The following is a 25,732-nucleotide window of genomic DNA, read 5'->3' on the forward strand; positions in this document are numbered from 1 at the left end:
TGAAAAAGTGAACTTCACTGTTGTCATACAAACCAGTTCAGAACTACACCACCCAAGTCGGGTTTAAACGGAGAGCGGCTGTATGACTAGGTTTTTTATCTAGTCTCTTGCTTCACTAGTACCGAAAAGACGACACCTCCAGGAAGATGAGCCCGAATAGGGTTTCTGAGGTTGTCGCATGGAGGCACTAAGGGATTTAGCTGCCGCTTTTGAGGTCTGTAGTTTTTTTTCTAGCCTCTCATCAGCCTTACTACCAAACAACCTCGAGCCATCAAAAGGCATGTTGAGAAGCCTGGCCTGCACATCTGGTGCAAAACCAGACTTTCTCAACCATGCACATCTGCGTAGCACTGTGCTTGATGCCATGGATCTGCTAATACTTTCAGCAGTATCCAGTCCAGACTGGAGACATTCCCTCATCGCCTGTTCTGACTTGAGTGTCGTGTAGACCGATGAGACCTCCGTCCCCAAGTGACGCACAGGGGAACAAAATAGAAACCCGCTGTGCGACCCTTGAGGCCACAGGTGAGAGATGTCTTCCCAGATCCACAGAGCCTCTGGAACACCGATGCTGCTGTCAAGAAGGAATGAGGTTAAGCACCAGGCAATCACAATACAGGCAGGTAAACAAAAGAATCTAAAGTGTCTTACCTATCTGGTGTAAGGGAGACCCAGGTAACCTAGTAGGGAGGTTCGAGGCTCAAAAAGATCCGGCGGTCCCTGGAGTGGTAGAACCGCAGGTAAGCGTGGATACAGGTAGGCCACCTGTAAGATAGGGCTTGACTTGGGCGTAGAAGTACCGCAAGATATTCAGGGATGATCCAAAGACAAGTCGATATGCAGTCCAATAATCCGGCAACAGGTAAACAGTTCCAAGCAAAGGTACAAGGGATGTCCAAGAGAGTCCAAGATAGAGTTCCGTGGTCGAGGTAGCAAGGAGCAAGTAATAACGCCAAACAGGGTCCGAAGCCAGCTGAGAAGCAATGATCGTCCTGCCTCTCAGATCTTTATACTGTGTGCCCCTGGGTCATGTGACGTCTCTGGGCCATGTGACGTCCACCAAGATCACGTGAGGAACGCCACACTGTATCACGTGACCGACGTGATGACGTAACGCCGTCCCTTCTGCGATACATCCTCCAAGGCAGTTGCCAATGCAGGAAAGGTTGTAAACGAGCCCGTACACCAAAGAAGGTACGGTGTTTTCGGTTCTGTGGGTTCACCGAATCCCTTGAGCCTCGAAGCTGGGGTGGAGATGTTTGGGGAATGTGAGCAGTGTTCTGATGTGGGGAGGCCTGATGTGCTGAGGATCGCCTAACATAGCCCCTCCCCAACGGCCCACGACCCCGTGGGCAGGATGGATGGTCTAAATGGAAACGGGCCACCAAGCGAGGGGCGTTCAGGTCAGAGGCGGAAACCCATGAACGTTCCTCCGGGCCGTAACCCTTCCAATCCACCAGATACTGGATCCCTCCCCTAAACCACCTGGAGCCCAAAATGGCCGATACCTCGAAAACATCAGGAGAGGACAAGGACACCGGCGCAACAGGGGTACGAAGACGGACAGAGTCGGGACAAGGTTTGAGGAGGGAGACATGAAACACAGGATGGATGCGCCAAGAGCTGGGAAGCACTAGACGGAAAGCCACCGGATTAACAACCTTAGAGATCACATAAGGACCGACAAAGCGAGGTAGCAACTTCCGACAACCCACTAGGTGAAGATGACGGGAAGACAACCAGACCCTGGAACCCACCACCAGAGGGGGAGCAGCCCGACGTTTGCCATCCACATGGGCCTTCATAGCAGCCTTTGCTTCAGTGAGATGAACCACTGTACTAGCGTGCAAGGCAGAAAGATCCCTAAGACATGTCGTGGCCGCAGGGTTCGCAGAATCCGAAGCATCAGGGACCGGCAAGACCTTGGGATGTTGGCCATAGAGGGCGTAAAAAGGAGAATAACCAGTGGCTGAATGAGCCGCATTATTATATGCGAACTCCGCAAGCCGTAAAGCGGCCAACCAAGAGGTCTGATGTTGCAATATAAGGCAACGAAGGTATTGTTCCATAGATTGATTCGTCCTTTCGGTCTGTCCATCGGTCTCAGGATGATAGGCCGAAGAATACCTGGTATCAATGCCCAATAGCTTCGTCAGGGATCTCCAAAACCGAGAGGTGAACTGTGACCCTCGATCAGATATAATGACCGAAGGAAGGCCGAATAGCATGAACACATGTTCAAAAAACAAATCCGCCAATATAGGAGCCGAAGGGATACCTTTGCAGGGAACAAAACGGGCCATTTTAGTGAACGTGTCCACCACCACCCAGATGGAGTCAAAGCCCTTCGATTTGGGGAGATCAGTAACGAAATCCATCGTCAACGTATGCCAGGGCCTGGGAGGTACCGGAAGCGGAAGCAACAACCCAATTGGTCGACCTCTTTGATGTTTAGCCTGAGCACATACTGCGCATGATCTAACATAACATTCTACATCGCGCTTCATAGAAGGCCACCAACACCAACGCTTGAGAAGATCTAAAGTGCGCTCTTGTCCGGGGTGAGCGTTAAAGGGAGCGTCATGAGACCACTCAAGGGCCAGATTACGTGTGTCAGGTGTGGGAAGGAACAGGCGTTCATGTACGAACGGTAATCCATCGGAAAACACTGGGTCCCATTCTCGCAACTGGTCAGAATGATCGCTAGTCCAGGATCGAACTGAGTCTATCAGTGACAATGAGGGAGTACAGAGACAAATCACATGACTCTTTTCGAGAACAGTGTCGGGGAATGTAGGCAATTGGACCCCCCCCCGGGGAACGTGACAAGGCATCCGCCTTCCCATGTGCCGTTCCAGGACGGTGCATAATCCGGAAGTCAAAAGAGGAAAAGAAAAGATGCCATCGGACCTGTCTGCTATTAATGCATTTCAGAGAGGCCAAATCCTGTAGATTCCGATGATCGGAGTATACTGTGATAGGATATTTAGCCCCCAGAAGATGATGACGCCAAACACGGAAAGCGTCCATGACAGCCAAGAGTTCTTTTTCCGTAACGGTATAATGAGACTCAGTACTGGAAAACTTACGGGAGTGGTATGCCACTGGATGTAATTTGCCTGTATTAGGACATGTTTGTGACAGTACCGCCCCGAGGGCAAAGGAAGAGGCATCTGCCTCGACTATGAACGGAAGATCAGGATTGGGATGTTGGAGTACCGGTGCGGTAGTAAAGGCGGTTTTCAAAGTCTCAAAAGCCTCCTGCTGTACTTTCTGCCACTGATATGGTACCCGAGGACTAGTCAGGGCCGTGAGTGGGGCTACAATCGTGGAAAAGGAAGAGATGAAACGCCTATAAAAGTTGGCGAATCCTAAAAAGGCCTGCAAGGACTTGAGTGTTTGAGGTACTGGCCAATCTAAGACTGCTTTGACCTTAGACTCGTTCATGGATAATGCCCCAGGGGTGATGTGGAAACCCAAAAACTCAACAGAGGTCTTATGGAACTGACATTTCTCAGGTTTGGCAAATAAGGAATGTTTGCTTAAACGGGTTAATACTTCTCGGACGTGTTTTACATGGTCATCAAGATCACGAGAGAAGATCAGGATGTCGTCCAAATACACAACCATGTACACATCCAGAATATCCCTGAAAATGTCATTCATGAATCGTTGGAACGTGGCCGGAGCGTTACATAAGCCAAAGGGCATGACAAGATATTCGTACAAGCCGTAACGAGTAAAGAAAGCAGTTTTCCACTCGTCTCCCTCGCGAACGCGTACCAAATTGTATGCGCCGCGTAGATCAAGTTTGGTAAAAACGGAAGCATGTGTTAAATGATCTAAGAGTGGAGTGATTAACGGGATGGGATATCTATCCTTCTTGGTGATTGCGTTAAGACGCCGATAATCTACACAAGGACGTAAATCCCCCTCCTTCTTGGGTACAAAGAAGATAGGACTTGCCGCTGGTGAAGTGGAGGGGCGGATGTGTCCTAAACGCAGGGCGTTCTGTACATATTCTTTTAACACCAGTTCCTCCGAAGGAGACAAAGAGTAGATCCTGCCCGAAGGAACAGTGGAATCAGGAAGCAATTCGATCGGGCAGTCATAAGTTCTATGCGGAGGAAGTACCTCAGACGAGCCTCGATCGAAAACTGATTCGAAAGCCCGATATTCTGGCGGAATCCCAGACACCAACCCCCCAACAGTATGGGACTGTATGACTTCTGGATCGTCAACTGTCAGTGTGAGTTGTGCTAAGGCTCCCAAGACCCGAGAGGGTGTGTCAGGGGCTTGAGGGATCGGGAGACAATAATTCTGACAAATATCGGACTCAAAGAGTACAGTGCCTGCTTGCCAATTGATCAGTGGATTATGTTCACGTAACCAGGGAATCCCTAGTATGATACCGAATTGAGGTGCGGTGATCAAATCAAAACATAAGGTTTCTGTGTGTATGTCTTGTATGTGCAACAAGAGGGGTGCAGTTTGATGTCTAACAGGACCAGAAACCAATGCGGAGCCGTCTACGGCTTGGACATGTTCCAGTCGTGTTTTTACCACCAAGGGTAGATTGAGGGAATGGGCCAAATCAATATCTATGTAATTACCAGTGGCACCGGAATCAATAATGATATTGACTGCATGAAGAAGGCCAGTAGAGGGACATAGAGTAGCCTTTACGGAGATGGGTTGAACATGAGCAAAGGCAAGAGGGGTTCCCGGAGAAGATGATGGGACACTCGACCTGGTCTCCGGTTCTAAGGTCGAGCCATCCGAAAAACCTGACTCTTCTTGGGACGTCGAGGGCACTCTTTCACGAAATGTCCAGTGGTGCCACAGTAAAAGCACGCATTATCTACCCTTCTACGTTCCCTCTCAGATGTTGTAATAGGACTGCGTACCCCTCCCACTTGCATAGGTTCTTCAGTACCGGAAGCGGGAGTATTAACAAGAGTAGGAGAGGAAGAGGCCCCCAATTCAGCTCTACGCTCCGATCGGCGTGCATCTACCTGCAGGACGAGATCAACCAATTCCTGATACTGAGTGGGCATAGAAGGGATCACTGCTAAAGCGTCTTTCATGGTGTTACTCAACCCCTTATAAAAGACCACCGCCCGCTTGTTTTCTGGCCAGGATGTTTCCGCAACTAGCTGATTGAACCGGGTGATGTAATCTATCAGAGTTCTTTTGCCCTGAGTCAATTCCAACAACTCCAAATCCCTAGACTGTGCCTTGTGTCGAGTATCGAATACTCGGGACATTTCTAGGACCAACAAATCAAAGTCATAAAGAACTGGGCTATTGTTTTCTAACAGGGGATTAGCCCAAGCGGCAGTTGTTCCAGCTAAATGGGAAAGGGCGAAGGCGGCCTTAGCAGTGGACGTGGGAAAAGCCAAAGGCCTGCATAAGAAATGTAACTTGCACTGGTTAACAAAGGTTCTGAATTTCTTGGGATCACCCTGGTAACGTTCAGGAGCAGCCAGGGGGGAAGGAGTTGGGAGGATTAGTGGAGTCGGGACTGTAGAAGCAGCCAAGGGAGGGGGTGTAGTGGAGGAGCTGCCATCTCCAAACTCAGGGTCTGCAGGAAGGGAATGCTGAACGCTCTGTATGGTATCCAACCTTTGATGGATCACTGTGTTCGCGGCGGCCATATCTGCCCTTAATATTGTAATTGCCTAAACTAGAGCAGTTATGGGTTCGTCCGTGGATCCCTGCATCGTCTAACACGACTATACGGCTTCTCAGTCTGTTCTGACTTGAGTGTCGTGTAGACCGATGAGACCTCCGTCCCCAAGTGACGCACAGGGGAACAAAATAGAAACCCGCTGTGCGACCCTTGAGGCCACAGGTGAGAGATGTCTTCCCAGATCCACGGAGCCTCTGGAACACCGATGCTGCTGTCAAGAAGGAATGAGGTTAAGCACCAGGCAATCACAATACAGGCAGGTAAACAAAAGAATCTAAAGTGTCTTACCTATCTGGTGTAAGGGAGACCCAGGTAACCTAGTAGGGAGGTTCGAGGCTCAAAAAGATCCAGCGGTCCCTGGAGTGGTAGAACCGCAGGTAAGCGTGGATACAGGTAGGCCACCTGTAAGATAGGGCTTGACTTGGGCGTAGAAGTACCGCAAGATATTCAGGGATGATCCAAAGACAAGTCGATATGCAGTCCAATAATCCGGCAACAGGTAAACAGTTCCAAGCAAAGGTACAAGGGATGTCCAAGAGAGTCCAAGATAGAGTTCCGTGGTCGAGGTAGCAAGGAGCAAGTAATAACGCCAAACAGGGTCCGAAGCCAGCTGAGAAGCAATGATCGTCCTGCCTCTCAGATCTTTATACTGTGTGCCCCTGGGTCATGTGACGTCTCTGGGCCATGTGACGTCCACCAAGATCACGTGAGGAACGCCACACTGTATCACGTGACCGACGTGATGACGTAACGCCGTCCCTTCTGCGATACATCCTCCAAGGCAGTTGCCAATGCAGGAAAGGTTGTAAACGAGCCCGTACACCAAAGAAGGTACGGTGTTTTCGGTTCTGTGGGTTCACCGAATCCCTTGAGCCTCGAAGCTGGGGTGGAGATGTTTGGGGAATGTGAGCAGTGTTCTGATGTGGGGAGGCCTGATGTGCTGAGGATCGCCTAACATCGCCTCCTTCCCGTCTTTGACAATATTCACGAAGCCTGCCCTTTCCTCGCCTTCCGGAATATGTTCAGCCGCCGACGAAATGCATTCCCACAGGGTATGTGTGACCTGGCTAGGGTACAGGTGACATTGGTTGACTTTAAGGCCATACTATAAAAACTTTACGGGCCCAAGCATCAACCTTCTTATCCTCCCTACCCGGAGGTATGGTTGGATATGCAGTTTGTCTCGAAGTAGTTGCAGCCTCAATAACCAGACTTTCTGGAGTGGGATGTCTATTCAGATACTCGGGATCAGAAGTAGAAGTTCTATACTTCTTAGGAATATTGCTGTTTACTGCAGCAATGTTGTCAGGGGTTTCCCAGTTCTTTTCCACTGTTCTCTGAAGCACCCTATGGAAGGGGATAACTGGATCCTTCTGGGGGCCCCGAACAATTATGTCTGTCATATCGTCCTGTTCAAAAGTGGGTGAGGCTCTACCCCAGCCCATATATTCTACCACTCTGTTCATTAAACACCTGTACCCTGAATCTACATGTTCTACAGGGTCAGGTCTTGAAAACGAATTCAGGTGACGTGTCAATCCCACTAGCAGAATGCAGAGTCTCGCACAGGTCTCATTTTAGATTCTGGGTCTATAAGTTCCTCTGGAACTTGTCTAGTGCCATATTGCACTCCAAAAGGAGAGATTTCCTCATCCTCAGAGCCAGTTTCTTCAAAAATCAAAGACATAGACTTAAAGTCTGATTTTGGTAATGGTGTAAATCTCCTCTTTTCCTCCTGAGTTTTCGTCGAAGGAATGGAAGGATTCTTCGAGGGTGTCGAAGGAATCTTCAACGACCCCGATGAAGTCTTCGACAAAGGCGATATCAAAGCTATCGAAGCTGTCGGCGCCGATGGCATCGACGAAGTTGCAGATGTTTTCAACAACTTTTGTTTTTTATGAAGTGTCGGTGAAACACTTGACTCTTTTAGAAGATGAAGATCGCCTCGATCTACTACGGGATCTCAGAGTGTTTTTTGTGACGTTCCGAATCTTTTGAATCAGATGAATTTTTATGTCTTTTCGACGAGGCCTTCGAGGTGGCCTGTGAAGCCTCCCGCCCAACCGCTAGTTTACCTTTCCTCCCTCGGAGGGCCTTAACCGTCATCGACTGACAGGAGCCACAGTCGCCGGTTCGATGATCTGAACCCAGGCCCCAAAGACAGATGCAGTGAGGATCGGTGATTGACATCTTCGAAGCGCAGTCGATACACTTCTTAAACCTAGTCTTGGGTGTAGAAGCAGTAGATGATGATGACATTTTCTGACAGAAAATCTTGAAGCGCGCCGTTCTCGAGAGCGAAGCAATCAGAAAAATGGAACTGAAGCGAACGGGGCTGGCTCGAGCTATTTATACCAACAGTGATGTCGACACGGTACGGAGCCCGTCGAGGGACAATAGACACCACGACCTCGAGCACAGCGCCCTCTGCCGGAAAAAAATTCCAAAGCTGGTAATAACGAAATATCACAAGATGAGGAACACGTGGGAGGACACAATCCATTCGAAAAAGTAGATTTAATGCCGAAAGTACATGAACGATATATGCCTGCCCCCCTCCCATGCCACATCCAGTCCTCCGGTTTGTATTCCATCAAGGGGCTTCACCCTGAACCCTACATATGCGCTACAAAAATGTATTCTCCCACCTGGCCTAGAAAGCTCTGCCAATTTACATGCACTTCCACTTCTCCTATGGTTGAACTGCTCTGTTCAGCCATCTGAACTTCTTCACTCTTGGGCTTCACTTGTCACTTTTTAAACTCTATAGCCTGTCCTAATGGGCCTAGTAAAGTATGGCATTGAATGGATTTTTCTCTTGCTCCCTGTGGATTCCAGATTGGTCTGGCCCTCTTTGACCTGCCTCTCTGCCATGTGTGGTTGCCTTTCTTTCTCATCCCTTTCAGAAATATCAAGTGTCCCCCTCCCTGTTTCCTAATTGCCTGATTAACTCCAAGGCCATGGACCATGGGCATACATTGAGCTTTTAGAGTCCAACAGAACAGACATACAATCTGCACAATCCTCACCTCCACCAGTACAAACCTCTACCAGTAAATTCACTGTGACCTCTCTCTGTGCAGGCCATTCACGAGCTCGACAGTGTACCATGATCCAATAACTCCGGTGACCAATTCTCCTACGCAAACAGGATCTAGAACTGCTTGACTGTGTTGCTTTGTCCTCTCTATGCTTCCAACATTTCTACTGCTGCTATCGAAATCTGGCCTGCAAGAAGGTTGAACATCCCCCACCAGTGTCCTTAACCTTGGTGTGGACGGTTATGGAGCCAAGCCTGGTGTAACAAATTGGTTAGGGTAGACAGACCCTGGGGCATGTTATGTTATCTGTCTAAGCTAATTGGCTTCTGGTCGCTGAGTGTCATGGAACACAAACAGGATAGTTGTGAGGCTAGGCCTCACTTGTTTAGCTTTCCTCGTCGATTGGGCAGTGCCTCTGAAGTCCCAGAGCCTTGTGAGCCTGCCCCAACGGCTTTATATATGGGGCCTCTTCACAATGTGCAATGTAAATAAGCAATGCACCATAGTGCAACCTGGTTTAAAAAAAAGAGAACAAAGAAACATGCTTATGTAGCAGTTTGGGACACAGATAAATCTGCAGTAATAAGTTTAATTTTAATTTACATTGCTCCTCGAAGTGTGACCCTTTCCCCAAACTTTGATACCACTTTCAGGAAAACATGTTAGGGAGGTTTTATTTTACTTTTCGCCACCCTTTGATACTTTTGACTTTCTGGGGCTTATTCCTGTATCTTTTTCAAAACCAGGTCCATACGAGGATGAAAAGTTAAGAAGGCACAAATTGAATGTGGTGCATTTGTCATTCATTGTGAATCATCACACATGTAAAAGTTGAGGGTGACCACAGATTCAATTTGCGCCTACTGCCCTTTACGCCTGTAAGTAGAATTATTTATGAATTGGCCCCAGTATATGTGAATTGTCTGAATGTTCCAATTAATGAAACTCTGTTTTCATTATATCTTTGCTGATATTTCTGTAAACATTAATATATTACTCATTTAAAAATATGTCTGCAAATCACTCCATCTATAAATACGTTATTAGTAATAGAATTCAATAGATATTTTTGTACTGGAACGATACAAATCTTCACCATTTTATCATCAGGACTATCTAATTGACATTGAGGCAAACACTTTGACAGATAAAAATAACATGTTAAAAATGTATTCTTACCAGGAACTATTCTCTTCTTTCGGCATTTGTTCATACTAAAAAAAAAAAAAATTTTTTTATTAAAACATTAGATTCAAAATGTACATGAAAAGTAAAGAAATAATGTCAAAGTATACCTAGATATAAATACTGATCCAACAAAATCAGAATGTCACGGTCAAGGTCACATGTTTGAACAAAAGACATAAAATAAGCAAGTCAATAGATTTAGTACTTCTTAAAATGCAGGCTCCTATTCTGGTGATTTTTTTTTACATAAAAACACAGGATTAACTTTCAGAAATAGCAGAAAAGGAAGTTTAACTGGGATGTAGTTTTATATGCCAGTGCCACAAAAACTATTACAAATGTTTCAAGAGAGGAAATTCCTGCTGAAAAATATGAACGCTACGAGTTCTACTGTACACTACATTTAACAATATATGGAGGCACAGGCACAATATGTGTTAAGTGGGACATAGGACACAGACAAGAAGACATGTATCAGGGGTGTTTACTAAAGAAATGAAAACCTCAACAAGCCCTATATCAAAGATAAAGATTCTGTAGCTTCTAAGAAAAACACAAATGGGAACTCAAGATGTCTCACATAAAGTCTGTCCTCTGTTCAAAACCTATTCTATCCTATGATCACCCTACCACTAAAACTAATGTAACTTGTCCTGAGTTCGTTTTTTCACTATACTCTTGCTTCGGGTGGCTGCTTTCTGACCCCTTCCCACTTCTGTCTTTGGTCTCACTCTCTCGATCAGACCCTGTCCTAATGACAAAGTTCAACAATGGGTCTTCTGAGTCTACTCTTTGTCCTGGAGAATGTTACTCGGGACCCTCCATGCCAATTGTCTTAATAGTTTAAAAAGTTCCTTTTCACTGAGAAGTGGTTTGTACTCGGGATGTTGCATTACTCGACACCCATTGGTCCAATTGGATAATGTCATTGTCTTTCTTAGCCCAAGCTGAGTTATCTGGGAGATCAGGCCACTGGTTGCTGTATTTTCTTACACCCCCTCGGGAGGTACTTTCCGTCTCAGCCCCTCATGGGCTTACTGGCCTCTCAGATCTTTGGATTTCTGGCTTGCATTCACCCCCTTAAAGGATGTTCTCAATGTCAGCCGCTCGTTGCTTCCTGTGTTTGGTTTCACTCCCTCGCAGGATATTCTCAATGTCCACCCCTCATGCGGTGTTGCCAATGTCAGCTCCTGCTGGACTTCTTCTGGTCTTGCCCCCTCACAGGATATTCTTAATGTGTTCTTTGCAGGCTATTCTCAGTCTTATCCCCTCATGGGCTACTCTCAATATCAATCCCTCACAGGCTCTGTCTGTGCCCCTCTGTCCTCCTCCCACTTCCTCTCTCCGGCCGTGTACCTGTGTTCCTGCAGCCGTGCATGTTGGGAGAGGGAGCTTCTCCAGGTGCAGCAGCACCACGGCTCTTTCGTCTTCATGGTCAGATCTTCCTCCTTGGTTCCTCCTGTCTGCTGTGGACGGGACTTTGGCAGTGTTTGGTTGCTCCTGTGGTCAGGTAGCTCTAAACTCTCCACCTTCTTCCTGGGCTCAGCAGTGATCCGAGGGCTCTCTGCCCACCATGCCTACAAAGTGGCCCTGCCTCCAGTGTAAGGGATAAAGTCCCTCCTCTGTGCTCCGATGCAGACGGTCCTGCTGGTGCTCTCAGTTTCTACATGGGCCAGAGCCTTTTCAGTTCCTTTCTGGAACGAGAGAGAGAACACCATTGGTCCTGGGTTTCAGGTAAGGGCATCGACAGACCAAGTTCAGAAAACTAGCAAATCCACTTTAAAGGGCTCTGCATATTATGACACAATTCAACTGCCATATAGTTTGCAAACATTTGGGAGTCAACATAACAGGCAGGTATGGAAGCATCTCTGCTTGGGGATGCCTTGTCCCTTAAGGTCACTCCCGATGACATCCTGCTTTGCCTGTCCCTTCGGGCTTGTTTCACGTCGTGGGCTCACCTCCCTGGTCCCAAAGGGGGTGGCTCTCCTAGAGGAGAAAGTATGAATTCCCTGGATTCATCACAAATAGCACAAAGATGAGAACAAATGTTGAGCTAGTTTAAGTTTAGGTTAGCAGGAAGAAAGTGCGGCATAGGCCAGGGAGAAACGAAACAACAAATATAAGCAACAGGTGACTTACAGAGGTAATGCTAGGGACAAGTGCCCCAAATTAAAGAAAAAAGCTGTACAAATATACAAAAATACATTATTCTGCGGTGCTGAAGTGAGTGGGGGTGTCAGACGGGTGGGAGGGCAGAGGGGGCTCTTTCTTTGGCATGTAGGTTAAGTTTAAGCTGAGCTTTGAAAAGATCCACAGTTGTGTTGACTTTGTGATTGGCTGTGGAGTTTGGTAGCAGGGAGAAAGAGCCGAATCGAAAGGAGGCATGGGGAGGGATAGGACAGTGAGGATGAGTGCAGAGGAGGAGTGGAGGGACCAAGATGGTGATTAGACAGGGATACAATCAGACAGGTATTAAGGAGTAAATCAATTGACAGCTTTGTAAACTAGAAGAAAATTCAAAGGGCAGCGTTTGTGCAGAGAGAGCAAATCTGCATGGTGTTAGGGGCGGGAAGAGGGGAAGCAATGTGAATATGTTGTAGAGAATGCAGGAAGCAGAGTTGAGGACTCTGTTTAGAAGGAGGAAGGAGGAGACACAAGCAGTAGTCAAGTTTGCTTAGCACATGGATGGAGATTAGAGTTCTTGTAGAGTGGTGAGTAAGATGTGGATGAATTTTGTGAATGTTGAGAAAGTTAATATGAGCAGCTGAGGATGAATCATTGCATTCAGAGGTCACTATCAAAGAGGTCCACAAGGTCGCAAGCCTGGGGCGCAGGAGCAAGGAGTTCAGGCAGGAAGGAGATAGGAAAGTGTCGGAGTTGGAAATTGGGAGATCGGGGACTTCCGTTTTGAAGAGTTCAGCATGAGGCACCAGAGATTAATTCATTGACAGATTGCTGTTCAACAATTGGTAATCCGTTTCACATGGCTGAAGGGAAAGAGCGAAAGAACAACATTTGAGTGTCATCAGCAAAGAGGTGATGGAGAAAGGCGACAAGATAAGTCTTCCTAGGGCAGAGGAATAGAGAATGAATGAAGAGTAGAGATCCAAGGACTGATCCTTGGGGGGTGCAGCAAAAGAGTGGATTTGCCAGTTCCAGGAGATTTTAAAGGAAGAACTTTTCTAGGAAACAATCCAGGCGAGTGTAGATTTGCATAACCCAGGGTCCTGAAGATTGAGGGGAAGTAGTGGTTGACAGTGTTGAAAGTGACAGAGGGGTCCAAAAGGACGAGTATAGAAGAGAATTTGGAGCGAGAAAGTTAGAGACATGCATGAGTGCAGTCTTGATGGGGGTGTCTACTACAGAGGTCAGATTGAAATTGATCTCCAAGGCCAATATGTTATAGCGTGGTTTTATAAAGCGCTACAATCACCCAAAAGGCATCTAAGTGCTTTTCAAAGTTAAGTTGGATGGTAATGGCAACCAAGGTACTGTAATCTTGAAAAGACAACTTCATTATAGCTTACAGATCTGGATTTTCAATCTTTTCCTAAAGATAGGTTAGGATCTCTCTGTCCATTGGGAGAGAAGGAATTCCAAAGTCTAATGGCCTGACCCAGGAATAAACGACCACCTGACCTTTCTTTCCTATAGAATGGCATCATCAGTCTTCTATCTGACCGTCGTCCAGAGGAGTGCACCCTTGCATAGGTGTTAAACTTTATTACAAGAGGAGTTGCCACAGGGTATTGCAAATATTTGACGACCACGCACAAACTTAAAAAAAAGATTCCGTTTTTCACTGTCAGCCAGTGTAAGAACCAAATCACTGGGGAGGTGTACTGATGCTTCTTGCACTTTGTAAAAAGCCTTTCCGCTGTGTTTTGTACTTTTCTTTTTCTTTTTTTATTGTTGCGTCTTTAGTTTACAGAAAACCCTACACAACATATAGAAAAGATCACATAAGCTATACATAACCACATACAATACATATAAAATCAATAAAACAACTCACAATGAAGTACAAGTGCATCAAGATTAGCCTTAAAATTCATCAAAAATTAAAAACCAAGCAAACAGTCTTATATCCAACAGGCCACACATCACGAAACAGCCACCAACCTCCATTAGATGTTATCAGAAGGCCAAATACATTTTTCCAGATCTTTTATAACGCATTCTAAAAATGCATTAAGTGACAAAATCAGGGAAATATTAGCCCCCGACATTCATCTACTCCAAAAGAGGTTCAGTGAGAGCTCTGAGTTTTTATCAAACTTATCTTTGAAGTTCTCACTGCGTATAGGCTCAAAATAGGGACAAGTAAGCACTAAATGCTTCAATGTCTCATTCGAGTTTTCCTCCCCACAAAAATCAACACCCAAACTCCAGACGACCGTACCCAAGCATGTCATTATTGCCCCAATGCTGTGTCCTCTCGAGAGTCGGAATCTGATTGGGCCTAAATCGCATATTAGGTAGTTCTTCCCCTAGCACAGGGAAACCTCTGGAGATAAAGTGACAGACATTCCCTGGCATGCCCATAATTGGCATATTCTTTTTAGGTGGAATACGTATTAACACAATCATAGTCTCCGCCCACTTGTGCTTTTTGAAGCATGGAAATAGCATTGTCTGGTAAACCCAGGCAAATAGCATTAATGCAGTCCAGGCGTTCGGATACCTTGGCATTACAGGTAGGAAACAGTTTCTTTAGTTTCCGGATTATAAAATAGCAGGATTTTGTAATCGCTCTGACTTGTGCGTTCAGTGTTAAGTTCTTATCGATAATAATGCAGATTCTTAACCTACGACCTTGGGCTAGGGCAGTGTCCAAAAGAATTAGGTCAGTAAGCTGGGGTCCACATGCTAGGTATTTTGTTTATGATCAGAATTTCAGTCTTGTCTGGATCAATTTTCAAGAAGTTCCTATCCATCCAAGCCTTAACTAATACAAGACGGGTCTTGATCTTACCTGATAAGTGCTCCTAATTTTCTTCAAGATCAACCAGGATCTGGGTATCATCTGCATAGTTAAAATATGTCACCTCAACATGTTGAAGGACTTTCATTAATGGTTGAAGGTACAAGTTGAACAGAAAGGGGATAACGCAGATCCCTGATGGATTCAACAGTCCAACAGAAAAGATGAGAAAAATGGGCAAGCTGAACGTGCTGGGAGTGGTCACGTAGGAAGGATTTCATCCAGTTCCATACATTACCTTGGATCCCCATATTGCGCACCCTTTCCAAACGATTCTGATGGTCTAAGGAATCAAAGGCACGCCGACTGGTCCAACAGGATTAAGTCCCCTCGTTCTTATCGGTCTTAATCCTGAGATGATCCATGACTGATAAAGCAAGAATTCTTGTACTACACATAGGTCTAATGCTTAACAGACTTCCTGCTTGCATGCTATTTTGCAATCACCCTTTCCATTTGTTTATAGAGGAAGGGTAGTTGGGAAAGAGGACAGTAGTTTGACAGCTCAGAAGGATCCAATGAGGGTTTCTTCAAAAAAGAGCCTTAATGGCTGCGCATTTCCAGATCAAGGGAACAACCCCAGAGGATAATGAAGTATTAAAGATCGATAAGATGCTACCCACAAAGGCTGAGCTTATCTCCTGCTCTAGTTTTGGAGGTATGAGGTCCAGAGGGTAACCCAAAGTTTTTGCAGAGGTGAGAAGGTGAGTGATATCAAAATGACCTAATTCAGTAAACTCAGTCATAATTATCCTCAAGGTACTCAGTGATCCGGTTGAAGACTACTCACTCAAGGACCTCTGAAAAATGGCAAAGGTAGGAAAATGGGGGCAGCAGCTGGGACGTTTGGATCAGAGGAGAGAGGGTAGGAGAGTTGCAGATTTGGAGGAGGCAAGTAAGAGTGCAGCGGAGGGAGAGGGTAAAGAGTTCTGAGAGATAAGGGAGGTGAATGAGACTAAGGGCCTCATTACACGGTAGGCGGTAGGGGTTTACCGGTACCGGTAAGGGCACCGGTACCAGTAAACCCCTACCGCCTTACTACGAGTTCCCTTTGCGGGACCCGACTAACAGCTGGTTTTACCAGCAGTTAAAGTAGGGTGCCGCAAAGGGACCTCAGAGTCCCTTTGCGGCACCCTATTTACGTTACCACAATTTGCGGTACCGTAATTAGCACCTTCCCCATTCCCATTATGCCCTATGGGGGCAAAAATGGGAATGGGGAAGAGCCTTGGTGAATGGGGAATTACCGCCCCTGATTACCTTGGAGTAGGGCGGTAATTCCGCCATCCACCAAGGCGGACACAGTAAAATACCGGTGGCAGCCATGGCGCTAATAGCGCCATGGTTACCGCCTACCATGTAATGAGGCCCTAAGTCTTTAATGGTTTGAGGAGCAAGCAGGCCGATAGGAGCACAAGATGGTTGCTAATTTGTTTGGAGAGGTAGGGTAGAGCAGTTGTGAGCTGAAGGGGTGGGGAGACATGTTGAACAGAAGGAGGGTATGGGAGGGAGAAACAGGAGAACAATAAGAATATCACAAAGATTACACATTTTAGATGGAAAGTAGTAAGCAAAGTCATTAGTAGAGAGGGAGGAAACAATAGATATTGACTTGGGAGGTGTGAGACAGGTATGTTATCAAGAGAGACACAGACTCAAAAGGGTTTGTTTGAAAACCTTTATTTACTAAGGTTCCTGGGTTGGTGTAATGCCTGACTGGCCCTAACTCTAAAGGGGTAGTTCACTGAACGGATGTTTCTAATGACCATTGTTGTCTAATAGTCCAAAATAAAAGCCTGCATGTCTAAACCTATGCTTGCCTCCCTCTGTACAAAAATGTGATGGGAAGTCTTTTCAGAAAAAAAAATGGTTCAACAAAAAGTGGAAAAGTGGAGTCCCGAGGAGAGTCCAGTCTACCCCAGACCTTGTACGAGTGAGGAGCGGCAGCAACGTCTTATGCGCTGGTTTTTTGGACAACTGTAACTTTAACTGAGCTCTCTCCCTCTGGGTGACTCCACCTTAAAAGGTGGACGCGTGCGTGGAGCGCCGCGAGGAGTCCCGAGGAGAGTCCAGTCTACCCCAGACCTTGTACGAGTGAGGAGCGGCAGCAACGTCTTATGCGCTGGTTTTTTGGACAACTGTAACTTTAACTGAGCTCTCTCCCTCTGGGTGACTCCACCTTAAAAGGTGGACGCGTGCGTGGAGCGCCGCGAGGAGTCCCGAGGAGAGTCCAGTCTACCCCAGACCTTGTACGAGTGAGGAGCTGCAGCGACGTCTTATGCGCTGGTTTTTTGGACAACTGTTACTTTAACTGCTCTCTCTCCCTCTGGGTGACTCCACCTTAAGAGGTGTACGCGTGCGCGGAGCGCCGCACAGAGTCCCGCGGAGAGTCCAGTCTACCCCTGTCCACCTTAGACACACGGCCCAATGGTAAAAAAAAAAACCCTTTTTTCCTTTTTTTGGGTGAGTAACTGATGTGCGACCGTGGGGCATTAATCGAGGGGAAGTAGCAACAACCACACGATGATCCCACAAACATGGCTGAAACAGAAAACCAGGCTTGAGTCCGAACGGCTAGGCTCCCACTCTCAAGTGCTGCCGACCAGCCTCAACTCCGACACAGCTGCAGCGAGCAGTGAAGACGCCGAGGTAAGATCTCAATCATCTATCTTACTATCTCAGCTACCCCAATCTCATGCTATACGATCTGAACAAGTGCTCCCAGTGACGACACAATGTGTTCACTTTATTCACCCTGACTAAGACTTTCATTGAAGAAAAAAAGCTGCTTGCATGCTTTGGAACAAATCCTGTTTTGGGCACTTGTCGGCGACCAAAATTCATATTGCCATGTTTATCGTGCTCGACTCCTTTATCAGAAGCCGTAACAAATTGTGCTGCCTATGGCAAAAATGCTCGAGTGTACGAAGGCTCTGATGCCTTAGATACCACGGCATCGTCTGTATATTGCACAAAACGTGAAAACATACAAGCACAGACTTTAACCCTTTCAACAGTTCCACCGATAACGGACCCAGAGACGAATCAGGAGACAAATCTGATTTAGGTGAATACCTCTTCGTTTCAGTCTCCATTCGATGTAACAGACATGGAGCTACTGCAGATTCAAGTGTCTGTCGGCTGATAACTCGAATGAGACTAACCTTGTATTCGTGCCCCCAATGAGACCGTGCAGGACGTGAATAACCCAATTAATAAATGAAGGTCTGCAGCCTGGTGCAGCGTCGACATCCTTCCATCAACTGGGTGCACAGCACAAAAAAATGTGGCAACAACAGGCTACTCCAGTGACAGCAAGCGATTGTCTTGAGAGAGACTTGATAAGTCTAACCTGTCACGCCCTCTTTCAAATACAAATGTGGGCAGCAGTGGAAGAGCACACGGGACGTGAACGCTGCAAAAATCTACAACCATTGCAGTGCGCCAGCATCAACAGATACAAATAGGAAAAAAGACGAAAACGCCATCTGGAAATTCATCAAGAGCCTTTGACCTTGCAGGATGCGAGGCATGTCTGACTGAGATGCTAACAGCAGACTTTCAATCCATCAAAGAAAAGCTTATACAAAGTTTTGAGGACACACCTAGCGATAAACCTTCAAAAACAGCATTGAGTGGACGCATTACAGTTGAAACGCCATGTCGGGTCAAGTTCGGATTTCCCGCAATGCCGTTGGCTGCATCACTGATTTCATCTCAGCACAGCCCAGTAAATCAGAGCACTTCTTCTTTTGGTGACAATTTTTCCTATGTCTCTGAGGCTGCAAGACCAAAACACACGTATAAGAGTGCAATAGAAGATGCGATTATGCCTCAACATGATATGAGACAGGAACCTTCGGACGAACAATTGCACAAAACAGTGTTGCCTTCAGTATCTGCAAAGTCAGCACAGGAACAACTGAACAAAACTAACCTGTCAGTGGCTGCAGGTATTCAAATCCACAACAATATTTTAGCAGCCACCTCTTTAGCCCTTATTCCTTTTGTGAAATTGTATGAAAGTTTAAATGAGTCCATAAAAGATCAAGGAGCCCAAATCAACAATTTAATCACAAAAGTGGACACGATGGAGCACCTGAATGGCGTCCTTATACAAAGACTGGAAAGATAGTCGGAGATTTCATCACAATGGCAATATTGCCTTGGCGATCTAATGACAAGCACCCATGCAGATAACTCTACTCGCATGGCTGCCACATTAGAATGCATGAAATGGTTGAGACACAAAATCCAGTCCAATAGGGAACAGACTTATGGGCAACAAAGTGGAGAGGTTGCTGGCAGCAAGAACAGTGTTCCATTGAAAATCGCTCAACATGTGCCAGAACCAGCGCAATTTCCATTGAAGATTACCCAGTCTGAAAGCTCTATTGGCGCTTCGGAAAGCGAATCACTCCAATGAGTCCCGGATTTGATGAGAGACTCAAGGAGTGTCCCCACAGCCCCCTTGCTTTCCCCAGATAAAAACAATTGCGGGGTTATTACAAAGAACATTATTCCCAATGAACCAACACAAGTGCCTGAGTCATCTGGCATGGTCCAAGCTGCATCGGATACCACACATGCCAATAATGTTGCAATCGAACCAACACAGTGCCTGAGGCCTCTAGTTTGGCACCAGCTGCATCTGTTACTCTTGCAACTGGGAAAAAGACGACTTTTGATATATTCACAGATGCGGCAAAGAATTTCCCTGCATGTAGTGTAACGACAGCAAAGTTGACCTAAAAAGAAACCTAGATCTGACTTAAACAAACCAGCGAACAATTCAATCAAAAAACGCTCAACTAATGTCAAACATTTGTCAGGAATCTATCGACTCCTCAAAAGCTTAGCCTATTTGAACGCGCACCACGAGGCCATCCGTCAGACAATTCAGTTATTGTACATCGGAGAGAACCCCAGAGTCAGCCCAATGAAGGAAAGTCACCTTTAAATCAGAAACAAAATCCAAATAAGCGGGCAAGAATAGACTCTGATTCTCAACAAACAGAATACGATGAGGCTTCTGTGGATCTATGTGATCTATCAACATATTCCATCGATTCTGCAGACTCAACCACTTCGCATGGAGAAACAAGGAGCGAAGCCAGGCCACAAAGCAGGAAGGAGTCCATAACCAGAGAAAGCTTGGCTGAACAAATAAGCAAGAAGCTGCTAGATACAAGAAAAGTCACCATGTTACGCCCAGTTCAGCCCATAAAGGGCCCTATACCTAAACAGCCTAATGCTAGGCTCCAGACTACACCTACAAAGAGAGGCTGTAAATCGTCCCAAAATTTTAACCCTACAATGACTGCCGCGCAGCTGAATAAACAGCAATCAATGAAAACCAAGGTCTATGAAAAACATCAGACTGAGTCAGTACAGCAAGCTTGGAAAATCAGGGTGGAAGATCTGTTCCCTGACGACAGCGATGTAAATTTAAATAGAAGAAATGTGATGAAATTACTTCATAACTGTCAGGACGAGGTGGGGGGGTCTGTACTTCCGCTCTCTATATGGCCGAGGAAACGCACAGAGGACCCCAGCCAAGATTCTCTGATATGGTAACGCTGGTCGAGCAATCAAGGCCTAGCTTCTCAGGAGGTGATGCGGGCTGGTTCTTAAGTACAGTGTATCCCCAAGCCCCCACAAAGGAATGTCCACACACTGTATTACTGAAAACACAGTCTTTATATAATTAATATTCAAAGGTTATGTACACTTATCACAATAACGCACTTTGTGCTCCGGAAAATCAACAATGGTAAATATCTACAATTCTAAAGTGGTACCACTAATATTCGATTAGAGTGCATTCAACAAGGCAGTGGAAATGCCACACGGATCAATAGCAATGAAACCAGCAATAGAGAGAAGAGAGGAAGCAGACGGATGAAACAATAGGCAGACGACTGGTCCTCGCTACTGGACACAGCTCTGAGTGGAGATCCCCCCACCTGGGCAACCTGTAAAATAACGATATATAAAACAAGCCCAGTCCATATATTGTTCAAGAGTCTCGTTCTCTCCCACAATGTTCTACCCCCCCAATGTACCTGGTGGAGTAGAGTTCGTCGGCGAGGCGTCGACCGATCCTTCTGGAGTGACTCCCTTTAAGGCAGGAGCCACGGATCGTCGAGAGGCGTCGCGGACTCGGGGTTCGGTGTCGGGGAATCGGCGGCCCTTCTTGAGTGTCGCCCCTTTCAAGCGGGAGACACGGGGCGCCGAACGTCCGACCGTGAACCGGGTAGAACGACGTCGGTGAGGCAGCAGGCTTTGATCCGAGCGGTGCTCGTCGACGACAGAGCGTTGGCGTCCTGCAAGGAAGAGGCGTGCGGGGCACCTCGGTGACGATAGTTCTGGACCGCAAAGAGATGAGGAAGAACTGTGGCCCAGCAAGGGCGTCGAGTCGTCGGCGTCTCTGCGGTCTTTGGGTGGCAGGAAACCCACCGGTGGATACTCCTCGGCGCGTCGACGGTCAGGCCTTCTCCCACAGGAGACGGCACGGCGATGCAGACGAGAGCGTCCGTTGATCAAGTTGAAGTTCTTAGGCAAACGGGAGCACGGCGGCTCCGGTCGGCGACAGCGGTCGTCGACAGTGGCGGACAACAGTCCGGGTGCTTCGCTTTGGGATTCCTCAGCAGTCCCCGTATCGGGTCGGCAGCCTGTCGTAGGTCTGTCTACCAGGGAGCGTTGGCAAAGGTCAGCGGTGCACGATGGTCCCTCGTAGCTCGGGAAGAGGGCGCCTTACCAGGTCCTCTCTGGGTCAGTCCTTGGAGACACAGCAGCCTTTAGATCGTGAAGGAGAGCCACGGCAATCCTTCTCCTCCAGCAGGGCCTCAAGGTCAAGCGTCAGTTACTCCAGTTACTCGTCGTAGTGGACTTCAGCTTCTGAACAATTTCCAGTGGTGAGAGGTCCCCAGATATACTATTTGGTCTCTCATCCACACTGCTGGCACACACTCAGCAGCCAATCGTACAGAAGGGCATTCATGCAGTCGGTCAGCCAATCAGGCACGCAGGGCATTCAGGCCACTCTTCTCCCGCTCAGACACTCACAACAAGGAATGTGGATTGAGACAAGTACTCAGCCATTCAACTCTACATACTGCATTCAGTCCAGTTTCGGGCAGGGCTGTCTCAGTCTTTGTCTCTCATGGCAGAAACCAGACAGCCACAACACGGAGTGCATATTGGTCACACTCCCCATTCACCCAGGTCCCACCCACAGGCGGTACCCACAACATACAGTCAGCAGGAAGGCTCCAGTAAGTCTAGCTGGGCCTTCACAACAACACCATATACGGAACTTCCACCCAACAGCCAGTCAGGGGGAAGGGACAGAGTCAGGGCTTCCCAGGACTTTGGGAAAACAAGGTATCAGGCGATAGAAAGCAAGAGGCCACCGGGGCCATCTTGTTTCCTATCAGGAATCAACTGATTCCAATGGCAGGGCCGGGGTACCCCAAAATGGCGGATACCCAGCGCACCTGTCGAATTCAGCATGTAGCTGCCACCAGCCCATACCCGGCTCTGTGGGCCACCCACGGGTGCCCAAAAACATACACTAGGGGCACAGGGTTGCACCCCTACCCATGGGTGCCATAAGGGTATCCCATGGGTCTGTTCACCAAACCAAAAGAGAGAGCTGCACCGCCAGGAGTCCCGCAGGGACTTCTGCGCGGAAAACACAACAGAACACACGATAAGCACAGAAAAAGGACAAGGATACGGAGGCCCTGTCCCTCCGATGCATTTCCAGCATCACAATAACATTCCATCATTACGCACCATTACTACAGAAGACATATTGATTGTTGAATAGATCTCTGAAAAGTCGGCTGACGAGGTGCTTTTACATATCAGATCAATGGCAGTGGAAAAAACCCTCCTAGAGGCAAGGGACGAGCTACTATCCTATGGCTTTGAAGTCCAATACACTCTTCCAAAACTAATGAGTCAAATACATCGAATCAATACCGACGTGATGAACAGAGGAGTCACTTCTTCGTAAGAGCGTCTAGGTCTTCAACAAAATGTACTCAGAAAGACTCAGATGAAATTGCAAGACGAGTGGTTTCTCACAAAGTCTCACGGGCATAACCATCATCAGATCTGGGTACAGAGACATGTGGGATACTATCCTGGAATACCAGAGGTTTCCACCACTTGTTTAATGACTTTCCTATGCCGCTATCAAACAAATTAATTATTTGTCTCCAAGAGACGTGGCTGCGAGAGACACCGGTAAAAGGTGGTTACACCATTATTCTAAATAAAGCAGGGAAAAATCATCGGGGAAGACCTTTTTCCGGCTTGATCACAATGGTAAATAACGCTTATGGCTTGGAGCTAGTACAAACATTCATTCAGAATATTTTTGTACAAGGTTCACTACTTCAGTTAAGACCGACTTCGAAGGAACATTCTCCACAACTATTAGTCATTAACCTTTATTGGAATCCGGCAATGATTTCATCAGCAAGTTTCATCAAAACAGTGACGGCAATCATTGATCCATGACTACTTCTTGCCATGACATAAGAATTCTAATATGTGGGGACTTTAACTTCTCATGGTTTGAGGTATCGCCTAGAAAGACATCACAAACCGGTGCGATATCCACAAGAGGAGACAAAAGCAAGGAATTGCGAGATGGTCAATGGTAACATTCCGAGGGGATATTCCCCCAAGACCCACCTGGCAACGAGACAAAAGTAAAAAAACATTAGGTTATATCTGGATTTCCTCATCTTTCTGGCCGAAAGTAGAAAGTATGTCTATAATCAAAACACTTGTTAGCGATCACAGCTTAGTAGAATTAACATGCGTACTGGAACGGTTACCAACATTGCATCAATATAGCTGTCCAGTGGAGGTGAATGAGGGTTTGAACCGTCTTCGAATTAAAGACCACCACATCTGTCAGCTGAGCAATCGTCTAAAAGATGATGTAACAACCATCACCGAAAAAATAAATTATGCACCTCTACTGACACAATTTGGATCTAAAAGTCTCAGCAACAACAACAAAAAATATGTGTTCAGCGCCCAGGTCAACCAGTGAAAGAAACAAATGCACAAGAATATCAGACAAATAAAAAGGAAATATAGCACAATTGTCGATAAAAAAGAGGCCATCAATAGATGCAAAATGAAATATCAAAATTGCCTAAAATCCTTTAAAATAATTAGAGACCAAGAACGTGCAGAATCAATGCTCAGTCTTTTTTTTTTTTTAATTTCTTTTATTAATTTTATGCAAACAAAACAACAAAAACCAAACAAGCAGCATAATCATAATAGTTCCACTACACATCAAGTTATCTTAATCACTGCTCCCACTACCCCTCCCTCCCCCAGTGAGCCTATTTGTCAATCTCATTCAATGTTTGGCACATGCTGCTGGGTTTCGTTCTCTTCGGAGTCAGTTGGATCTGATATTACTCCAAACAATTCTGCTATTAGCGTTTTCCAAGCCAAAAGGGTGCCGCCTCCCCCTCATCAGCCCAGCTACTCGCTTCTTGCCATGCCACCGTTTCAGCCTCCGCCCATTTCTGCAAGTCGTTCCACCATACATCCACCCAGGCCGTATCTGTGACAAGAGTAACCCCTTTATCAGCCAGTTTCTGCGCCACTTCTCCCCAAAAACACCTAATGATCGGGCACAACCAAAACATATGTGTCATGTCAGCGTTCTCCAGGTTACATTTAGGACACACTTGTCTTCCAGCGTTTCGGAACTTAGATATCCTCAAAGGGGTCATGTATGCCCTGTGCGTTACATACAGCTGTATTTGTTTTAATCTGGCATTTCTAGACACTTTCTTGTGGTAGCCCAGGGCACGCTCCCACACCCCATCCTCTATCGGGGCCCCCACTTCTGCCTCCCAGTCCAGTCTCAGATGTGTCAAATCTTTCCCCGCCTTAGCCATCACCATCTCATACAGTCTCGAGATCTCATGCCCTCCTTCGGATATATCGTATATTGCTCCCAAAACTGCATCTGGTTCTTCTATCAAAACTGTCTCGGGCCAGGTGTTCTTAATCATCCGCACCAACCTAATGTACGTGACATATTGGGCCGTGTGTAGCCCCGCCTCTTCGTTGAGTTCTATGAACTCCTTAATGGATCCCTCTTGCCAAACATCGCCTAGCGTTGCCAGCCCCACCGATTTCCAGTAGGTTCTAACAATCACCCTCAGTTGATTATCCCCTCCTGTCAAGGCAACCAGCGGTATCTGCGGGAGGCACGGGCATGGGACTTCCATCAAACGACAAGCCCTACGCCAGATTTTCCATCCAACCCTCAACATCGCAGGACGTCCCCTCATTTCGGTTTCAGACAGCCAAATCATCTCTTTCAAATAAAACGGGGCGCAGTCCTGTCCAAGCACCCTGTGCTCAGGGAGTCACTTCATCAGAAAGCCACTTAGCCACATATTGTAACTGTCCTGCTAAATAATAAGCCTCAAAATGAGGCAGTCTAATACCTCCTTTTTCATAAAAGTTCTGCAGTTTCCAAAACGCCACTCTATTTCGGGTACCATGCCACAGGAAATCCCTACACATGCTGTTCAATTTACTGAAAAACTGCTTAGGTATTATGAATGGGATATTACTAAAGTAATGCAGGAGCCTGGGCAGAACTACCATCTTAAGCATAGCCCCCCGCCCCATCATCGCCAAGGGCAATCTTGCCCAGAACTGCATGCTGTTCCTAATTTTCTTGACGGCTACTTCCGTGTTATGTCTGTGTTCTTCTTCCACCGTGTGATATACCTCTACGCCCAAGTAACGAAAAGAGCTAGTTGC

At 46.7% G+C, this 25,732-nt stretch overlaps 1 protein-coding gene across 2 annotated transcripts in view; it reads right to left on the minus strand.

Annotated features, from left to right (window-relative positions):
• Positions 1-25,732, minus strand: part of CCDC178 (coiled-coil domain containing 178) — a 3,486,252-nt gene that overhangs the window by 2,873,709 nt on the left and 586,811 nt on the right. For both annotated transcript variants that reach the window (XM_069620987.1, XM_069620986.1), the window contains exon 5: positions 9,913-9,947. In XM_069620987.1, coding sequence (XP_069477088.1) covers positions 9,913-9,947 — 35 coding nt within the window. The remainder of the gene's footprint in view (positions 1-9,912; positions 9,948-25,732) is intronic.

The sequence above is a fragment of the Ambystoma mexicanum genome, chromosome 5q, assembly GCF_040938575.1.
Source record: "Ambystoma mexicanum isolate Mex_15411 chromosome 5q, UKY_AmexF1_1, whole genome shotgun sequence".
NCBI classification, from domain to species: domain Eukaryota; kingdom Metazoa; phylum Chordata; class Amphibia; order Caudata; family Ambystomatidae; genus Ambystoma; species Ambystoma mexicanum.